Below are 18211 nucleotides of genomic sequence, written 5' to 3'. Positions count from 1 at the left end.
TCAGGTTTCTTTTTTAATCATGTGACAAACAGGAAGTAGAGCCGTGAGGATGAAAGTGGAGTCAGACTCTGGTTCAGCAGCTAAATGCAGCGGCTGTTTCAGAGCCACGTCTGCAGTGTGAAATGCAGACACGAGTGAGGCCCACACTCCCTGTGACGGCAGGCTCTGCTGAGGCAGGTGGGCTGGTTAATGGGTTGTGAGGGTGGAGTTAAAATGGGGTTGTCTTCCTGATCTGACTGTAGGTGGTGTGTTTGAGGTCAGGGTCAGTCCAGTTACGCTTGCCGTCTCAGTGTAACGCCTTGTGTGTGTGTGTGTCCACGTGTCTTGTTTCCCCGCTTTGTTCCCATGTTCTCCTTGTGTTCAGCGTCATGTCTCCCAGCCCGTTGTGTCCTCTGTACGTGTTCCGTAGTTTGATCCGTGTCTCGTCTCCCATTGTCACTTCCCTGTTCACTTGTTTAGTCCGAGTGTCTTACTCTGCCTATTTCCTGTTTTATTTTGACAGTCCCGTGTTCCATGTTCGGTGTGTTTAATTTTGCTTCCCCTGTGGAGTCATGTTCATCTGGCAGCTGGTTCCATCGGTACCTTTCTGTGTATTTACGCCCTCTGTCTCCCTCTGCTGGTCGTCTGATCATCTGCTAAGCTCCTCGTGTCTCATATCTATTTCCTAGTGTTCCTGGTTTTCATGTATTTATTTTCCCAGTTTAGGTTTTTGCGATTAGTTTCTCTTTTTCGTGTGTGGTTCATGTTTTCGGCCATAATAAAAGACACGTTTTCTGTTCAGATCAGCACTGTTTCCACGTTTCGTGTGTCTGTCTTTGGGTCCACTACTGTCCACTCCACAGACCATGACATGACAACATGAGCTGAAGCTCAGGAGGGCTCAGAGGGCTGATTGATCAATCATCACACAAGTATTTTTTATTATTTATTTATTTTCTTATTTTGTCTGCTGCCCGTCATGGCCCCCTTGTCAAACCCTGTTGTCGTACCCCTTGACACCTTCCCCCATATCTCTGCTCAAAGTGCCAAAACCTCAGCCGGTGAGTGTTTGATTTCTATTTATTCATGTGGTGTTTCTGCTCCCTCCGCACCCTTGCTCTTGAATAACTTTCAAAATATACTGTATATCTAAAACCCAAAGCAGGCTGCCTGTGTACGGGAGCTGTCAGGAGGCTGTCATGTTAGTCTGCTCTGCCTGGCATACACACTGTCTTATGAATTCATGAGCTTGAAGTAGAAAAATATCTGTAAAACTGTGCGTGTAGCTGTCTGTGTGTACACGTTTACCTTTGATTATACATTTGCATGTAGGTGGCACAGCTTTGATGACATGTTAAACACAACACTGCAAAAATGAAAATAGGCACCGATGAGAAATGATCTTTACAAGTCTGTGCAATTTTTAGTTGATATATATACATGCAGCCAGCATGGATTCATGTGCATGATGTGACTTTAACCACATAAAAAGACCCCAATTCACCAGCCAGAGAAGATTCTTAAGTTTCTCAGCTTTTTCATGTAAAGGTTTTGGTCTAATCAGCCCTCAGTCTGTGCTGATTTAACATCGGAGCCCATTTCTCCCTGTCCTTAATCAGGCTCTCATCATGTTTCCTGCACGCCATGAATGATTCACTGTCGGTCAGATCTGAGCACGTGGACAGCCTCTAAAGGACTTGAGCGACCGTGGCTCAGGGGGTTGGGAAGCGCATCTGTAACCGGAAGGTCGCCGGTTCAATCCCTGGGGTCTCTGTCCTGGTCGTTGTGTCCTTGGGCAAGACACTTTACCCTACCGCCTACTGGTGTTGGCCAGAGGGGCCGATGGTGCGATATGGCAGCCTCGCCTCTGTCAGTCTGCCCCAGGGCAGCTGTGGCTACAACTGTAGCTTGCCTCCACCAGTGTATGAATGTGAGAGTGAATGAATAGTGCCATTGTAAAGTGCTTTGGGTGCCTTGAAAAGCGCTATATAAATCCAATCCATTATTGTTTTCTGTCTAGAAGTTCTGTAACATCTTCCAGCCTTTTAAGATGAAACGGGAGCTCGAGAGATGAAGGGGGCATATTATAATATCACAGAAGACTTCTCTCTGATAAACCTTCGCCATGGTGCTGCTCTGCAGGTCACTGACGGTTGAAGACGAAAGAGCCTGGGTAAAAGAAAGGGGAGAAAGAAAGAGGGAAAGAAAAACAGCGGGGAAGAGGGACGGGGATAAAGGGCAAAAAACAAAAACCAACAAAATAAGCAGACAAAAAATCCATCTATCAATCACCTGGGGTGGCTGTAGCTCAGGTGGCAGAGCAGGTCAGCCACTAATCAGAAGGTCGGTGGTTCGATCCCAGGCTGCATCCTGGCTGCATGCCAAATATCCTTGGGCAAGATACTAACCCCGTGTTGCCTACTGCTGGTGGTCAGAGGGCCCGGTGGCGCCAGTGCCAGTGTCCGGCAGCCTCGCCTCTGTCAGTGCGCCCCAGGGCAGCTGTGGCTACAATGTAGCTTGCTATCGCCAGTGTGTGAATGTGTGTGTGAATGGGTGAATGACTGAATGTAGTGTAAAGTGTAAGTGTAAAGTCCTATGGACTAGAAAAGCGCTATACAAATGCAGGCCAGGCCATCACCTGTTGAGAATGAAAAAAGAGTTAATGATCTGCTCTCATTTGTTTCCTTGTAAATGTGACACCATGCCCTACCTGGAATCCACCTGTGCAGGTATTTTTACAGGCTGTTTGTTCTCCGAGAGGTTGGACCGGTCGGGCTGCTTCACCTGAGAGGAGGCGGACAAGGTTTAACGGCATATTGTATGTTTTACGATAAGGGAATTCTTAGGGACTTCCAATCAATAAAAGATCAATACCAGTTAAGTAAAACGGACTTTTTTAGGTTCTTACAAATTAGGCATCATCTATATAATTTTATACCTAAGAGAACAGATCTTTTTTCTTTACCTGTTCTGAGTATATTTGTCAAGGCTTATCAGGCTGACACAGGCCTTAAGGTGATTTCAAGATTGTACAAGGGTATACAAGAGGTTAAGAAGTGGAATACTACCTACATCAAAAAAAAAATGGGAAAATGAAACAAATATAGCAATATCAGATAACATTTGGTATGAGCAGTGCGCTTTTCAGTGGAGAATTTCTAGTTCTAATACATGGAGATGTTACGGTTGGAAGAGTATCTGTAGGTTTTTTATTACCCCTGCACAAAGTAAACATTATTTTAATCACTCTAATTGCTGGAGAAATTGTGGGGCCCAAGGAGTAAAACATTTTCATCTGTTCTGGTCTTGCCCAAGGATCAACATTTTTTGGGTATTGATCCACTCTGAGTTGCAGATTATTTTTGGTATGCAGCTTCCCTTTAATTGGGACGAACTTTTGTTTGGATATTTATACTCAGTAAATGTAGATAAAATGTCTAAGCAGTTGTATGGTATCCTGAGTTTGGCTGCCTGTAAAATTATTACCAAGAAATGGCTTAGTGTGAAAATTCCATCACTGGGTGATTGGCATGAGACTATACATGGGATGTTTAAAATGGAAAGAATTACCTTCATTAAAAGACTCCAGTTTGATATATTTAGTGAAATTTGGGGTAAATGGAAACACTACATCCGGTTAAGGAGACCCGATCTTGTTTGAATCTCTGTAACTATATATGCCACATTTCTGAATCGTTATGTGTTTATATGTATATGTTAGTATGTATGAGACTACAAGTGAACACATATGTAAGTAGGTATGTGTATGTATGCTTAAGAATATGGGTGTGTGAGTGAATATGTGTGTGCGAGTACATACACACTAGAGGGTACACCCGTCTGTTTTTCTTATTTTTATTTATTTATTTATTTTATTATTTACGTCTGTTCTTGATTATATGTTTATTTTGGATTATTTGTGTTTATATAGGTTGTTTAATAAAAAGAGAATAACAAAAAAAAGAAAAAAGAGAAAACAAGCTGAAGAAAAAAAAAAGAGCAACACAATCAACATCATCGCGATGATATATGGGAATATGACAGTAAATACTAAATATTAAACATTATTGTGCAGCACATAAGATCAACAGAACACAGTGTGCTTTGAGGTAGGAGCCAAAAAGGGTGTAGTTTGTGGGTGTGATCACCCGTGTGTACACCTGTGAGCATGGACGCGCTTGTTTTTTTAAAAGGTTCCTTCATGTAATGATCTGCTAGAGGGTGTGGGGGGGCCACAGCCCCGTCCTCCAGGGCATGAAGCAGGTATGGACGAGATCAAGACTCCAGACATCCAGAGGCCCCCAGAAGGAAGCAGAGGAGCCGAGTCATGTGTCGAGCTCAGAGTTTGAAATCAGCCATTTCCTCTAATTCTTTTATGTGCAGCCCAGCAGCTCAGAGTGCGTGTGGTCATGTGGTCATGTGAACATGTGCTGATTCTGCTTTCCTGCTGAGTGTCACTCTGCTGCAAACAGTGAACACACCTGTTCAGCCAATCACATTAATGCCCTCTGATCTGATATCAGGTCTCCTTCATCAGGATGTGGGACAGGAGGTGTTCATGTTTCCATGGAAACAGCTGTAATGTGCAGCCGTCACCTTAGAGACCAACAGCAGCACTGAGCGCGCTCAGACACCAAATGATTGACTGTAATTCAAACTCTGTTCTCCCGCTCTGTGCCGAAGATTCATCGTCATCAGTAAAACAAAACGAGTTTTATTTGAACCTTTGAGGTTTTCACCGTTCAGCAGAACTCTGTATGTGTGAGTGTGTGTGTCTGAGTGTGAGTGACGTCTGGGTGTGGGCGAGGCCTCGCTTGCCGCACCTGTCGTAGGTAAATGTAAGTGCGACAGAGCCAAGAACACGGAAGTGACCGTGTGGCCGGAGGCTCGCTGCGCTGTTTCCTGATTATTGGAGCTTTGTATTGATTGTTGATGATGACTGGGGGCGCGACCATCCCGCTGATCCCGCTGAAGCTGCTCGCGCTCGGGCTCGTGCTGGCTTCGGGTCTGGCTATGGACTGCAGTTGGAACCAGACCACCGACCCCAAACAGGTCCCGGATTTCGAGGCTGGCGGAGCGCGGCTGCTGAGCAATGTGATGGAGCTCGATCCCAAGAGTTGTCGGGCGATGTGCTGCGCGCTCCCGGACTGCGACCTGGCTGTGATCGGGTTTCCGACGGACGGACCGACCCACTGCAAGCTGGTGGGCTGTGGGGACGGCCACGACGCCTGCGCACTTCGTCCCAGTAGCCAGTTTGAGGTTTACCGTAAGCTCGTGGCGGAAAAGGCCGACGGAGATGCGCAGGAGGGCGGCCAGGAGGAGAACAACATGCCGCAGGTGCAGCGCTGGGAGCCGCGGAGCAACGGGTCTAACAACAGTAAGAAGCTTTGATTATTGATCGACAGGCAGAGCCGTAATGGAGCTGACAGATCAGGCTGAACATAACTGATCCTTTACCTAATCGATAGATGGCTCATTGATCAGTCTGCAGGGAGAAACCTGATCAGTTTAACTTGATTATTGGTCGTTATTATTATTATTATTATTATTATTGATTTCCTGCTTCGTGCTGAAGACTTTCAAAATAAAAGAAACAAAAGAAGGCGGAGTCAGAGCTGACTCAGTAATTACCTCATTCACTGAAACCTTTGAGAATACTGAGCTCATACTTCCTGATCAATAACAGAGTTGGCGTGTGAATCTGTGAAAAGGGAGTCGCTGTGGGCGGCGCATTTGGTGCCTCATTGTTGTTGAGCAATGTTGCCCATCCTGCTCTGCTGCATTGTTACCTGCACAGGTGAACTGCAGACACAAACCCGTGACCTGTGGCCTCTTTGTGACGCTTCACGCTCTGGTTGATCAGAGACATATTCACACTAATGTCAACAGGAAGCGCCAAACATGGACTGAACCTGAGAGCGTGGACGCTGTGGTCATTATTATAATAATGATAAAAACAAGTGAAATTGATGTCACAGAGAAACTGACCTTTGACCTTTTTAGTCTAACGTGACGGATGAGGCTTTCAGCTGCTCAGTGATTACCTGAAACAGAGAGCTTTATGAGCACAAGGTGAGTGAAGAAGAAACCCGCAGTGCATCATGGGAGCCCCCGGCAGCCTCTCTCGGGTCGAGCACCTCTGAGAGTTAATGATCTGCTCTCATTTGTTTCCTTGTAAATGTGACACCATGCCCTACCTGGAATCCACCTGTGCAGGTATTTTTACAGGCTGTTTGTTCTCCGAGAGGTTGGACCGGTCGGGCTGCTTCACCTGAGAGGAGGCGGAGCCCTCACCTGTTTGTTTGAAGGTGATTTAAACACCTGAGATTTTCATGAGGTTTGGGTTTTTGAGTCCATCTACTGTCCAGTTTATTTTGCTGGCACACCCATAATGCACCTGGTTTTCTGGATTAACTCATTGGTGTTACCTGATACGTCAACACTCCTTTCTTTGTATTTTGGTTGGAAGGTCAGCTGAAGCCATGGCAGCGCCTCCACCGTGGCTCACAGATGGCTGCAGACTCTCAGTGTGGGATCTCCTCATACATACTGATGTGGATCCATCGCTCCGTCACACCTGGTCCTCTTCAGTCCAGTTCTCGTGTCATTTTCAGACCTCAGTCTTTTCTCCTGTGTCCCCTCATGTGGAATGACTTCCTGACAGCCGTCCTTCACTGAGACCTGTCTGATGAGGCTTCAGTGGACACTAGATGATCGTCATTAGTAGATGATACTTTGAGTGTTAGTTTTACACTTTTTAAGTTCTTACTGTGAGGAGGGCGTTTGAAAAAACATGTGACTCCAGAGTCTGAGCCTCGTCAGGGAAGGTATATTTACCAAACTAATAAGTGTTAAAAACGTCTCATTCGTTTAGTTTCCACGACCACTAACTTTGTTAGTGTTCTTTCTTTTTCCAAACATCTAGTTCTTATTTTAATTTTAGTGCGCTATGATGACCGTGACAAAGAGCCTAAAGACAGTTTAAAACTGGTTCTTTGCTCAGGTGTCTGTTATGAGCAGAGACAAAACTGGCTCATCTTTGCATCAGAAGCCTGAGGTCAGAGGTCAACAAACAAACGCACTCCTTCAGGAAGCTGGAGAGCTGTTGCTCAAGAGCACTTTGAAAATTACAGGAAACTGACAGGGTTTGAACTCAGCCAATCAGAGAGCGCCGAAAGATTATCAGTGCTGTTATTGACGGTGTCTCTGTTGTCTCTCTCAGTTCGCTGTCGCTTGCCGATGAAGGTGGGCCCGTGTCGCGCTGCCTTCCCACGCTTCTTCTACAACGTGACGAGCGGGAACTGCAGCGGCTTCGTGTACGGCGGCTGCGAGGCCAACAGAAACCACTTTGAGTCTCAGGAGGAGTGTGAGGCCACCTGTTCCGGGGTCACAGGTAAACTTCCTGTTTATGTTTGTTTAAAGGAACAGTGCCTATTTAAGTACACGGGGAATATAAATTCATCGTTGACTGTGTGGGGATGAGGCGCGCAGGCGGATTTCACCTGCAGGTTGAAAAAAAACAAAACGACACACGCGAGCGTCATTAAAACACAGATCCACGGCACACGTTACAGATCGGATATGAAACCACTCCTTTAAAGTCACAGACTAATGACGTGTTTGATAATCAGTAACCAACGTTTGACTGATCGAGCACACAGACTGTGAGGGTCATTATTAAACCGACTGTGGGGGGGCTCTGGCTGTGACAGCTGTGGGGTCAAAGTTCACAGCACAAATCTTTGTCCTTTCTTAAATTTCCTTCATTAAAATCATTTTTGTCCTCCGTGTTTCTGAATCAAACAACAGCAGCTGAGCGGCTCGCATCTTCTCCCATCTGAGATGATTTGATTGGACAATCAGATCAGGTGACTTTTCCTGTCAGACACTCGATTTTCAGATTATTACGACACTGCTTAAAGGCACCATGATCACAGAGGACACACACACAGTATCAAAGGTGTGTTTACTCACGCAGTAAAAACATTAAAATCTGATCTAAAGAATGTAAAAGGGGCGGGACTAACAGCTGGTTTGTTTAAGGTGGTCTGGTGTTTGTACCTGAGTGAACCAGAACTGGATCAGTTTAACGTTTTTGTTCCAGGTAAACCAGAGAACACCTGGTTTACTTCAACCTGGTTCAAGGTTCTTTATTTGTCACATGCATAGTTATACAGGTATAACACACAGTGAAATGTAGCCTGACACGCTCCTCGACATGTGCAAAAAAATTGGGGGGTGGGGGGGGTGTAGAGGAAAAACATTATATACACACACACATATAGTATATACACTGGGTGAATGTGCAGTAGTAGCAGCAAGCAGGTGAATTCTGTACATTAATATGAATAGACATCTGACTATTTTACAGGATAGACAATATAAACATATTTAAAATTAAAGGAATTGGAATGTACATTGTGCCTTGGTTTAGTGTCTGGAAGAGTCCTGTCTCAGTCAGTTATAGATGATGTGAGAGGGCGGGTGTGTGTGTTTAGGGCACGGATGGCTTGGGGATAGAAGCTCCTCTTGAGTCTCTCTGTCCTTGCCCGGAAGATGCGGAACCTTCTACCAGATTGCAGAAGTTGGAACAGTTTGTTGCCAGGATGGGACGGGTCCTTCAGTATCTGCGCTGCTCTAGTCCGGCATTTCCTGGTGTAGGTGTCCTGAAGCGGGGGGAGAGCAATCCTGCAGCAGCGTTCTGCTGTACGGATCACTCTCTGGAGAGCTTTTTGGTCCTTCACACAGCTGTTCCCAAACCACGATGTCATGTTCTGTGTGAGGATGCTCTCCACAGCGCCTGTATACAACCTGCTGGACGATCAGTGGAGTGTGTCCTCTCACCATCAGCTTTCCTTTAAAAGGACAGCTTTGGCTTACCTGTACTCAGCTGATGAGTTTACAAAAGCAGCACTGTAAACCCACATGACAGCATTCATGCCCCCGATTGGTTGAGTGTTCAACTGGAAGGACGGGCATTCTTCATTTAGGTGCTGCACCTGGTCAAAGTAAACTGTGTGTGTTTTTCCAGGCCCAGTTCTCCCTGATGAGTCCACTCCTGCTCCTCCTCCTGTTAAAGCTCCTCGGATGGCTCCAAATGTTCTGGTTGAATCTGATCCAGAATCTGCTGACTTTGACAAATCTGGTAACGCCACCCCGACTCACCAACCAATCACTGATCAATAACACTGATCATTTATAACACCTGTCACTACTGCAGTACTCCAGTACTACTAGCAGTCCCACTCAAGTCACCTTTGAAAAGTACTTCTTCTAGAGGAAGATGCAGTGCTGCCACCTGCAGGACAACCAGGTTCAAACAGTGCTGCAGTATGGCTGTGAACAGGAAGTTTTTGTCACAGTTTTATGAAAAATAAAAAAAATTGCCTTTAAATTTAATTTTAGACAAAAAGTAAAACACAGGTATGCAAGTAGACAGGTAGGAACAGGAAGTAAAACTCAGGTCCGAAAACAGGAAGTGACTAACCGCCTTTCTTTCTCCCTCCTGCAGAGGTAACTGCCGAGGGAAATGATATGATATCCTTTTACTCTTTCACAAATATGAAACTTTTACCTGCCTCTCCATATAAGTGACACCTGTGTGGTGTTGTCCAATCAGAGTACTGCGAGGCGAAGCCTGAAACGGGTCCCTGCAGAGCATCGCTGAGGCACTGGTACTACAACCGAGAGACAGGAAACTGTGAGATGTTCACGTACGGAGGCTGCGGAGGAAACAAGAACAACTACCCAACCAGAGAGAGCTGCATGCAGACCTGCACAGGTGAGAGACACATGCACATCAGCTGAGGGTACCTGCACAGGTGAGAGATCCAAGATCCTGACCTGTCGGGCAGGTGGAAGAGCGTTCGCTGACGTGTTTGTCTTCTGCAGTGTCCGTCCTTCCATCCTCTAAGAAATCCGCAGATGAGGACTCCTCAGACAACAAGGGTAAGAAATGAAACGCACCCTTGCTGCAGCATGTCACCTGACTGTGGGTGGAGCTAGAGCACACATGATTAGGTTGATATGGGGACTGCTGCTGGCACGGTGCAGTTGCAATGTGGGTAATGTAGGCGGCAGCTGGAGGAGAGTGTGATTGCGCCCATGTGTGTTACAGGGATGTGCACAGAGAAGCCGGACTCCGGGCCCTGCCGTGCCGCCTTCACAATGTTCTACTACGATCTAGACTCCGCCTCCTGCCGGCCCTTCATATATGGCGGTTGCCGTGGCAATTACAACCGGTATGGCAGCGAGGATGAGTGCATGAGTAGCTGCAGTGGAGGTAAAGAGACACCGCCTACATCCATCTTAAAGTGGCCCTCGTCACGGTGAACTCTGACCTCTGACCTCTGCTTCTCTTTCAGGTCGGCTTGACTTTCATGATAAAGTCCAAAACCACTGGACCGCAGGTGAGTGTGTGTCTGCCAGTGTGTGTGCGTGTGTGTGTGTCTGCCAGTGTGTGTGTGTCTGCCTGTGCGTGTGTGTCTGCCTGTGCGTGCGTGTGTGTGTCTGCGTGTGTTTCTGTGTGTGTCTGCCTGTGCGTGTGTGTCTGCGTGTGTTTCTGTGTGTGTCTGCCTGTGTCTGCCTGTGCGTGTGTCTGCCTGTGCGTGTGTCTGCCTGTACGTGCGTGTCTGCCTGTGCGTGCGTGTCTGCCTGTGCGTGCGTGTCTGCCTGTGCGTGTGTGTGTGTGTGTCTGCCTGTGCGTGTGTGTCTGCGTGTGTTTCTGTGTGTGTCTGCCTGTGTCTGCCTGTGCGTGTGTGTCTGCCTGTGCGTGTGTGTCTGCCTGTGCGTGTGTGCGTGTGTGTCTGCCTGTGCGTGTGTGTCTGCCTGTGCGTGTGTGTCTGCCTGTGCGTGTGTCTGCCTGTGCGTCTGCCTGTGCGTGCGTGTCTGCCTGTGCGTGTGTCTGCCTGTGTGTCTGCCTGTGCGTGTGTGTGTCTGCCTGTGCGTGTGTGTGTCTGCCTGTGCGTGTGTGTGTCTGCGTGCGTGTCTGCGTGTGTGTGTCTGCGTGCGTGTCTGCGTGCGTGTGTGTGCGTGCGTGTCTGCGTGCGTGTGTGTGCGTGTCTGCGTGTGTGCGTGTGTTTGTGTCTGCGTGTGTGCGTGTGTTTGTGTCTGCGTGTGTGCGTGTGTTTGTGTCTGCGTGTGTGCGTGTGTGTGTCTGCGTGTGTGTGTCCGCGTGTGTGTGTCCGCGTGTGTTTCTGTGTGTGTCCGCGTGTGTTTCTGTGTGTGTCTGCCTGTGCGTGTGTGTTTCTGTGTCTGCGTGTGTGTTTCTGTGTCTGCGTGTGTGTGTTTGTGTCTGCGTGTGTTTGTGTCTGCGTGTGTGTTTGTGTGTGTTTGTGTCTGCCTGTGCGTGTGTGTGTGTGTGTGTGTCTGCGTGTGTCTGCGTGTGTGCGTGTGTCTGCGTGTGTGTCTGCCTGTGTGTGTGTGTTTTCAGGGCTGTGCTTCAGCTGATGTCCAACATGGGCTCCGCAGCACAAATAAACACAGCTCTGCAGAGAACCTTTCACAATAAAAGAGCTGAGTTTCATCTTCATCTCCTGCAGCCTTCTTCCTCTTCGTCACGCTGACAGCCATCTCTGCCCTGCTGCTGGCCACACTCATCATCATCACGCTGAGACGGCACCGCCTCTCCCGCCGCCGGTCCTCCAGGTAATAGAAGGCTGCCCGTCTAAACTCTGGTGGGGTTGGTCGGTGGGTGGCGTGGCAGATTTGACGTGCAGGAGCTGTTTCAGTGACGCTGCTTCTCTTCCTGTTTCCTGTCTCTCAGCGATAAGGAGGAGCTGCTTCCAGATGAGCAGGCGTCCGTAGACTCCCTCCCCCTCCCTGAGAGCCCCAAACTGGATCAGAAGGCCTGAGGGGGCGTGGCTGAAGGCGTCGCTGAGTGTGGGGGCAGGGCTTGTTGTGATGCTGCTGTCAGAGACGCTTGAAGGTCTCAGCTAAATAAAACATCCCCTTTCCTTCGTGTTGCAGCACAATTACACTGCGTCTGTTACTGAGTAATCAATCACTGTATCGATCTGCACTGATCAGAGCTTTAACTTCCTGATATTAAAGGAGCAGTCCTTCTAATTTAACCAAACACATTAGTGAGAAATTTGATGAAGAGCTTTAGTTTATGTTTTCTTTTTTTACATAATCAATCACTCTGTGAAGCTTTAGATTACCCTCATCCAGCAAAACATCTGAACCAATAATCAAAGTGAATCTCGAGTCGGGTCAGGTGATCTGTACCTCACAGCTGATGAAACTAAACAGTTTTCTAATTTGAACATGAAATTGATCAGAAATGTTGTAGAAGGCAATAATTACTGAACAGAACATCACCTCTGTGTAGTGACACACCTGGCAGGTGCTGAGGAGTCACTTTAAAAAGAACATTTGGTGATGATGTGATCACAGCAGCAAGCAGCTGATTGGTTGAGCGTGGACCATCTGTGCTCTGGTGTGTACTAATCCCCTCACAGATGCTCCTCCCAGCTCACGCAGGTACCATCCAATGGAGCTGAATCTGATTCTCAGACTGCAAGTTCTGTCACTCAGGTGTGCATCGTGTGGGCGGAGTCAGTTTGAGCTTCTATGTGGAGGGAGTAGTACACAGCAGTGACTCTAAGTTTAATGAAGACTTTCAGCTTATTAAACTCCTGCTTTTGGCAGTTTTCAGACTCCATCCATGAAACTCGCCGATGGGTTTCTTTTTCTGCTGAGCAGCCCTTTAACCTCGTGTGCCAGGTGTGTTCCTCTGTGTAAACATAGATGTTTGTTGATCATGATCCGTGATGTCATCGATTCCATTGATCAGTAATAGTTTTTTTTCAGCATTCCAGTTTTGTGTTAAAAATAAAATTGTTTCTCACGCTTAAATAAATGGATGGGGGTCTTTGATCATCTCAGGGGCAGGTCTGTGGCGGTACTATTTTCTAACTAATTACAGCATATCCTTTGGCCCAGTGGTGGGCTCAGAGAAGAATGTGGTGCAGGTGTTGCTGGACCTGCAGCTCCTTTGTGGTTCACACCTATAAGCATGTGTGTGATCAGCTCAGGGGTGTTTAATCAGAGCATTCAGTGCAGCGTCTCCTTCGGCTGGATGCTAGAGGACTTTAGCTCACTCAGATTATTGATCAGACCCTAACCTGAGGTCAAACTGAGCGCACTACGTGTCCCACAATGCACCTGGGGACTTGATGGCTCCCCCTGCTGGGGAAACTGCACTGGGCCTATTAAGGTGATTTTTTTTTGTTTGTTTGTTTGTTTTAATACTGTTTTATCTTTATTAGCTGTAAACTGGGGTTTAAGAAAACTCGTAATAAACTTTTATTTTACTCTGAAAATCTCTTTCACATTTTCTATTGATCCTCAATGTAATAAATAATCTGATTATTTCATTGATTGTGTGATTAATTGATAAGAGCTGATGAGGGACCTGCTCCAAGAAGTGGGTTGGACAAACCTGGGGTGCGTCCCAAATGTACCTCCAACATCCATTCACCTCTTTTCCTGGAATTCTCTGGAAAATAAAGAGCTGTGCGTTGAAAATTTGAACTCTCCTTGATGTGCAGAAGATGGACTCCAATACGTGCATCTTACTTCACCACAACATGTTCTAATATTTCATGAATGTCATATAAACGAGAACAGCCTGGGAAAATATATTTCGTTCCAAAGGCTGGAATTTGAGGAAGGAGGACAGTTGTTGTTGCTGCGAGACAGTTTATTTCCAGGTGGGAGGTGTTATCAGGATGAGTTGCATCCTTAAAGTCTTCATCAGTGTCACGCTGCGTGTTCAGAGGCGAGCCCACTGATTGTTCCTCAGTAACACTGTTTTCATTAAGGAACAGTTCAGAGATCAAAATTCTTGAGCTTGTTCAGTGTTCTTCATGCAGAAACAACTGAACAGAAAGTAGTTTTCATCCCAGCAGTGTGAGGCTCAGAGTCCAGCTGTGAGTGTAACAGCGATGATAGTGGAACTATAAATATATCAGCAGCTCATGGATTCAATGGAAAACGCAGTGATGATAAACATTTATCTGATCTGCTGCACTTTGGTTATTATATCCATGTTTTCATGCACAGTCAGCGTTTTCTCAAAGGACGGTCCAGTGTACCATACTCTACAGGGAGTGCAGAATTATTAGGCAAATGAGTATTTTGTCCACATCATCCTCTTCATGCATGTTGTCTTACTCCAAGCTGTATAGGCTCGAAAGCCTACTACCAGTTAATCATATTAGGTGATGTGCATCTCTGTAATGAGAAGGGGTGTGGTCTAATGACATCAACACCCTATATCAGGTGTGCATAATTATTAGGCAATGTCCTTTCCTTTGGCAAAATGGGTCAAAAGAAGGACTTGACAGGCTCAGAAAAGTCAAAAATAGTGAGATATCTTGCAGAGGGATGCAGCAGTCTCAAAATTGCAAAGCTTCTGAAGCGTGATCATCGAACAATCAAGCGTTTCATTCAAAATAGTCAACAGGGTCGCAAGAAGCGTGTGGAAAAACCAAGGCGCAAAATAACTGCTCATGAACTGAGAAAAGTCAAGCGTGCAGCTGCCAAGATGCCACTTGCCACCAGTTTGGCCATATTTCAGAGCTGCAACATCACTGGAGTGCCCAAAAGCACAAGGTGTGCAATACTCAGAGACATGGCCAAGGTAAGAAAGGCTGAAAGACGACCACCACTGAACAAGACACACAAGCTGAAACGTCAAGACTGGGCCAAGAAATATCTCAAGACTGGTTTTTCTAAGGTTTTATGGACTGATGAAATGAGAGTGAGTCTTGATGGGCCAGATGGATGGGCCCGTGGCTGGATTGGTAAAGGGCAGAGAGCTCCAGTCCCACTCAGACGCCAGCAAGGTGGAGGTGGAGTACTGGTTTGGGCTGGTATCATCAAAGATGAGCTTGTGGGGCCTTTTCGGGTTGAGGATGGAGTCAAGCTCAACTCCCAGTCCTACTGCCAGTTTCTGGAAGACACCTTCTTCAAGCAGTGGTACAGGAAGAAGTCTGCATCCTTCAAGAAAAACATGATTTTCATGCAGGACAATGCTCCATCACACGCGTCCAAGTACTCCACAGCGTGGCTGCAAGAAAGGGTATAAAAGAAGAAAAACTAATGACATGGCCTCCTTGTTCACCTGATCTGAACCCCATTGAGAACCTGTGGTCCATCATCAAATGTGAGATTTACAAGGAGGGAAAACAGTACACCTCTCTGAACAGTGTCTGGGAGGCTGTGGTTGCTGCTGCACGCAATGTTGATGGTGAACAGATCAAAACACTGACAGAATCCATGGATGGCAGGCTTTTGAGTGTCCTTGCAAAGAAAGGTGGCTATATTGGTCGCTGATTTGTTTTTGTTTTGTTTTTGAATGTCAGAAATGTATATTTGTGAATGTGGAGATGTTATATTGGTTTCACTGGTAAAAATAAATCATTGAAATGGGTATATATTTGTTTTTTGTTAAGTTGCCTAATAATTCTGCACAGTAATAGTCACCTGCACACACAGATATCCCCCTAAAATAGCTAAAACTAAAAACAAACAAAAACTACTTCCAAAAACATTCAGCTTTGATATTAATGAGTTTTTTGGGTTCATTGAGAACATGGTTGTTGTTCAATAATAACATTATTCCTCAAAAATACAACTTGCCTAATAATTCTGCACTCCCTGTAAAGGAAGCAATAAAGGAAGCATTGAAGCTCCTTTCCTTGGTGTTTGGAGATTTGGAAGAGCTCTGATTGTTACCAGCATGCAGATACGTACGGGTCACGCCTCCCAGTGAGGAACCTTCCACAACAAAATGGACAATAGGAATGCACCCTTTATTCCCAAAAGCTGATTGGTTGGTTTGATCAGCTTCAAGTATCATCTTGAGAACGACATCATCACCGGAGCGCTGATACAAGGATTCACCATGAAAACGGGAAAAGAGCAGCACCTCCATCTGAATCGAGAGGAGCAGGAGAGTCAGTCCGTTGCACAGATTAGCTGTGCTGGAGCCCTCAGATGCCTCCACCTGTAATCACTGAATCAGCTGACCATCACACAGGTGAGACACACCTGCGGTGTGTGTGCGTGCTATGCTTAGACGCTACCTGTGGACACCGTCCACCAAGACTTACACCTGGGCTCATCAGACGGAGCTCGTGACAGTGCCAGGCGACAGCTGTAAACAGAAAACTGGGGAAAGCCCAGCCGAGGCCCCAGTCCAAGATGGCGGCAGGTTGTTTGTATGGCGTTCTCTGATCCCACCCACTTCTTTGCATCATAACCTCCAATCTTCTTCTGGCTAATCTCTCAGTCTAGATATGAATTTTGTTGAGGCTAAGATGTTACCCACATGGACCATAAAGCCACTGATCTGATCCTCAAACCCTCCTCTCGTGACCGCTCTCACACAGCGTCCTGGAAGTTTAAAGAGAAATCACAAAGTTGATTAAAAGGAAAAAAAGAAGAAAACTAATTTGTGAACTTTTTAAATTTGAATCTGGTGTTTTCTTAAAAGAATCTGCTGTGAAAAAGCAGAATGGTCTATTTGATTCACCTTTTATTGTTTATTTTATTTTATTTTCACTTGCTAAATACGGGGCAGACTTGACTGGGGAAAAGAAAGAGGGAAAGAAAAACAGCGGGGAAGAGGGACGGGGATAAATAATAATAATAATAATAAATTTTATTTATGAGCGCCTTTCAAGTCACCCAAGGACACTTTACAATAGAATAAAACACTTAGTAAAACAATGAGAGAATAAGAACAATAAAATACAAGCACAAGATAAAATGAACAAACAGTGGATTCACAGTGAATATGCAGATTTGAACTGATGAGTTTTGAGTTGGGATTTAAACTGGGGGAGAGAACCAATATTTCTTATTTCAGGGGGCAGAGAGTTCCACAGCCTGGGAGCAGAGCAGCTGAAAGCTCTGCTTCCCACGGTGCTGAGGCAGAAGGAAGGTACAGTAAGCTGGATAGAAGAAGAAGATCGAAGTGAACGGGCAGAACAGGTGGTGGTTAACGGGTCAGAAAGGTAAGGAGGAGTGAGGTTATGAATGGCCTTGAAGGTGAGCAGAAGAAGTCTGAAAATTATCCGGAATTTCACAGGGAGCCAGTGAAGTTCCTGAAGAACAGGTGATGTGCTGGTAGGAGGGGTTCTGGTGATAATGCGAGCAGCAGAGTTCTGAACCAGTTGAAGCTTATGGAGGGATTTTTGGGGGAGACCATGCAGAAGAGAATTGCAGTAGTCAATACGGGAGGTAACAAGACTGTGGACAAGAATGGACGTAGACTGGGTGGAAAGAGAAGGAAGCAATCTGTTAATGTTACGTAGATGGAAGTAGGCAGAACGGGTGAGATTACTGATGTGAGATTTATAGGAAAGTGAATTGTCTAGGATGACACCAAGGCTCTTAACCTGAGGAGAAGGGAGAACTGTGGAGTGATGGTGAGTGAGAAATGGTTCTGTAAGGGAAGAAGGTGGGAGGGAGGAATCAGGTCTGCGAGAGATATAACTGGGTGTCATCAGCAAAACAGTGAAACTGAAGATCAAATTTGCGGAAGATGGTACCTAGAGGGAGGATGTATATTATGAAGAGAAGAGGGTCTAAAACTGAGCCTTGGGGTACACCAGAGGTGACGGGGAATAGACAAGAGCGGAGTGATCTTAGTTGAATAAACTGGGAGCGGTCGAGGAGATATGATAAAGGGCAAAAACCAACAAAATAAGCAGACAAAAAATCCATCCATCAATCACCTGGATCACCTGTTGAGAAAGAAAAAAGAGAAAACAAGCAGAAGAAAAAAAAAGAGCAACATGATAAACAACATCACAATGATCTATGGGAATATAACAGTAAATACTAAATATATAGAGAGTGTGGGGGGGCCACAGCCCCGTCCTCCAGGGCATGAAGCAGGTATGGAGGAGATCAAAGCTCCAGACATCCAGAGGCCCCCAGAACACAAGAGACCAAGGAAGACCAACAGAGGGGCAGCTGCGCCACTGTCCCAGAAAGAGCTGTGGAGAGTCCCAGATGAGGGCTCACTCAGCAGCCGCGGAGCAGAAGCCAGGGGGGGTTGCAGTGACGCGCCCGTGAGCTCCGCCGGCAGCCAGCTGTGCCTGAGTGACCGAGCCCCAGGCCGAGAGGCCGAGGGCGCCCCACCCCCGAAGTGGCCCGAGCCCCAGGCTCCAGGCCCCGACAAGCAGCCACCGCGGAGTGAGCCTGTGTGTACCTG

At 46.5% G+C, this 18211-nt stretch overlaps 1 protein-coding gene across 1 annotated transcript; it reads left to right on the top strand.

The window, feature by feature from the left end:
• Positions 1-4584: 4584 nt before the first annotated feature.
• On the top strand, positions 4585-13358 carry spint2 (serine peptidase inhibitor, Kunitz type, 2). The gene is made up of 9 exons (XM_085431107.1): positions 4585-5356; positions 7202-7372; positions 9011-9124; positions 9599-9760; positions 9871-9927; positions 10097-10261; positions 10344-10388; positions 11520-11625; positions 11744-13358. The coding sequence occupies exons 1-9, from the start codon at positions 4912-4914 to the stop codon at positions 11829-11831; spliced, it is 1353 nt and encodes a 450-aa protein (XP_085287233.1). The 5' UTR covers positions 4585-4911; the 3' UTR covers positions 11832-13358.
• Positions 13359-18211: the final 4853 nt, after the last annotated feature.

The sequence above is a fragment of the Copadichromis virginalis genome, linkage group LG14 (genome assembly GCF_057382275.1).
Source record: "Copadichromis virginalis isolate Kocher_CV1m ecotype Utaka linkage group LG14, C_Virginalis_male_GT1.1, whole genome shotgun sequence".
NCBI classification, from domain to species: Eukaryota; Metazoa; Chordata; class Actinopteri; order Cichliformes; family Cichlidae; genus Copadichromis; species Copadichromis virginalis.
The sequence above is the reverse complement of the archived record's forward strand: the minus strand, read 5'-3'. Positions and strand labels throughout refer to the sequence as shown.

Coding starts and splice junctions, on each gene's coding strand:
- spint2 (XM_085431107.1), top strand. CDS start 4,912: ATGATGACTGGGGGCGCGACCATCCCGCTGATCCCGCTGAAGCTGCTC. Junction 5,357..7,201: donor GAGCAACGGGTCTAACAACA/GTAAGAAGCTTT, acceptor TGTCTCTCTCAG/TTCGCTGTCGCTTGCCGATG. Junction 9,125..9,598: donor TGCTGACTTTGACAAATCTG/GTAACGCCACCC, acceptor TTGTCCAATCAG/AGTACTGCGAGGCGAAGCCT.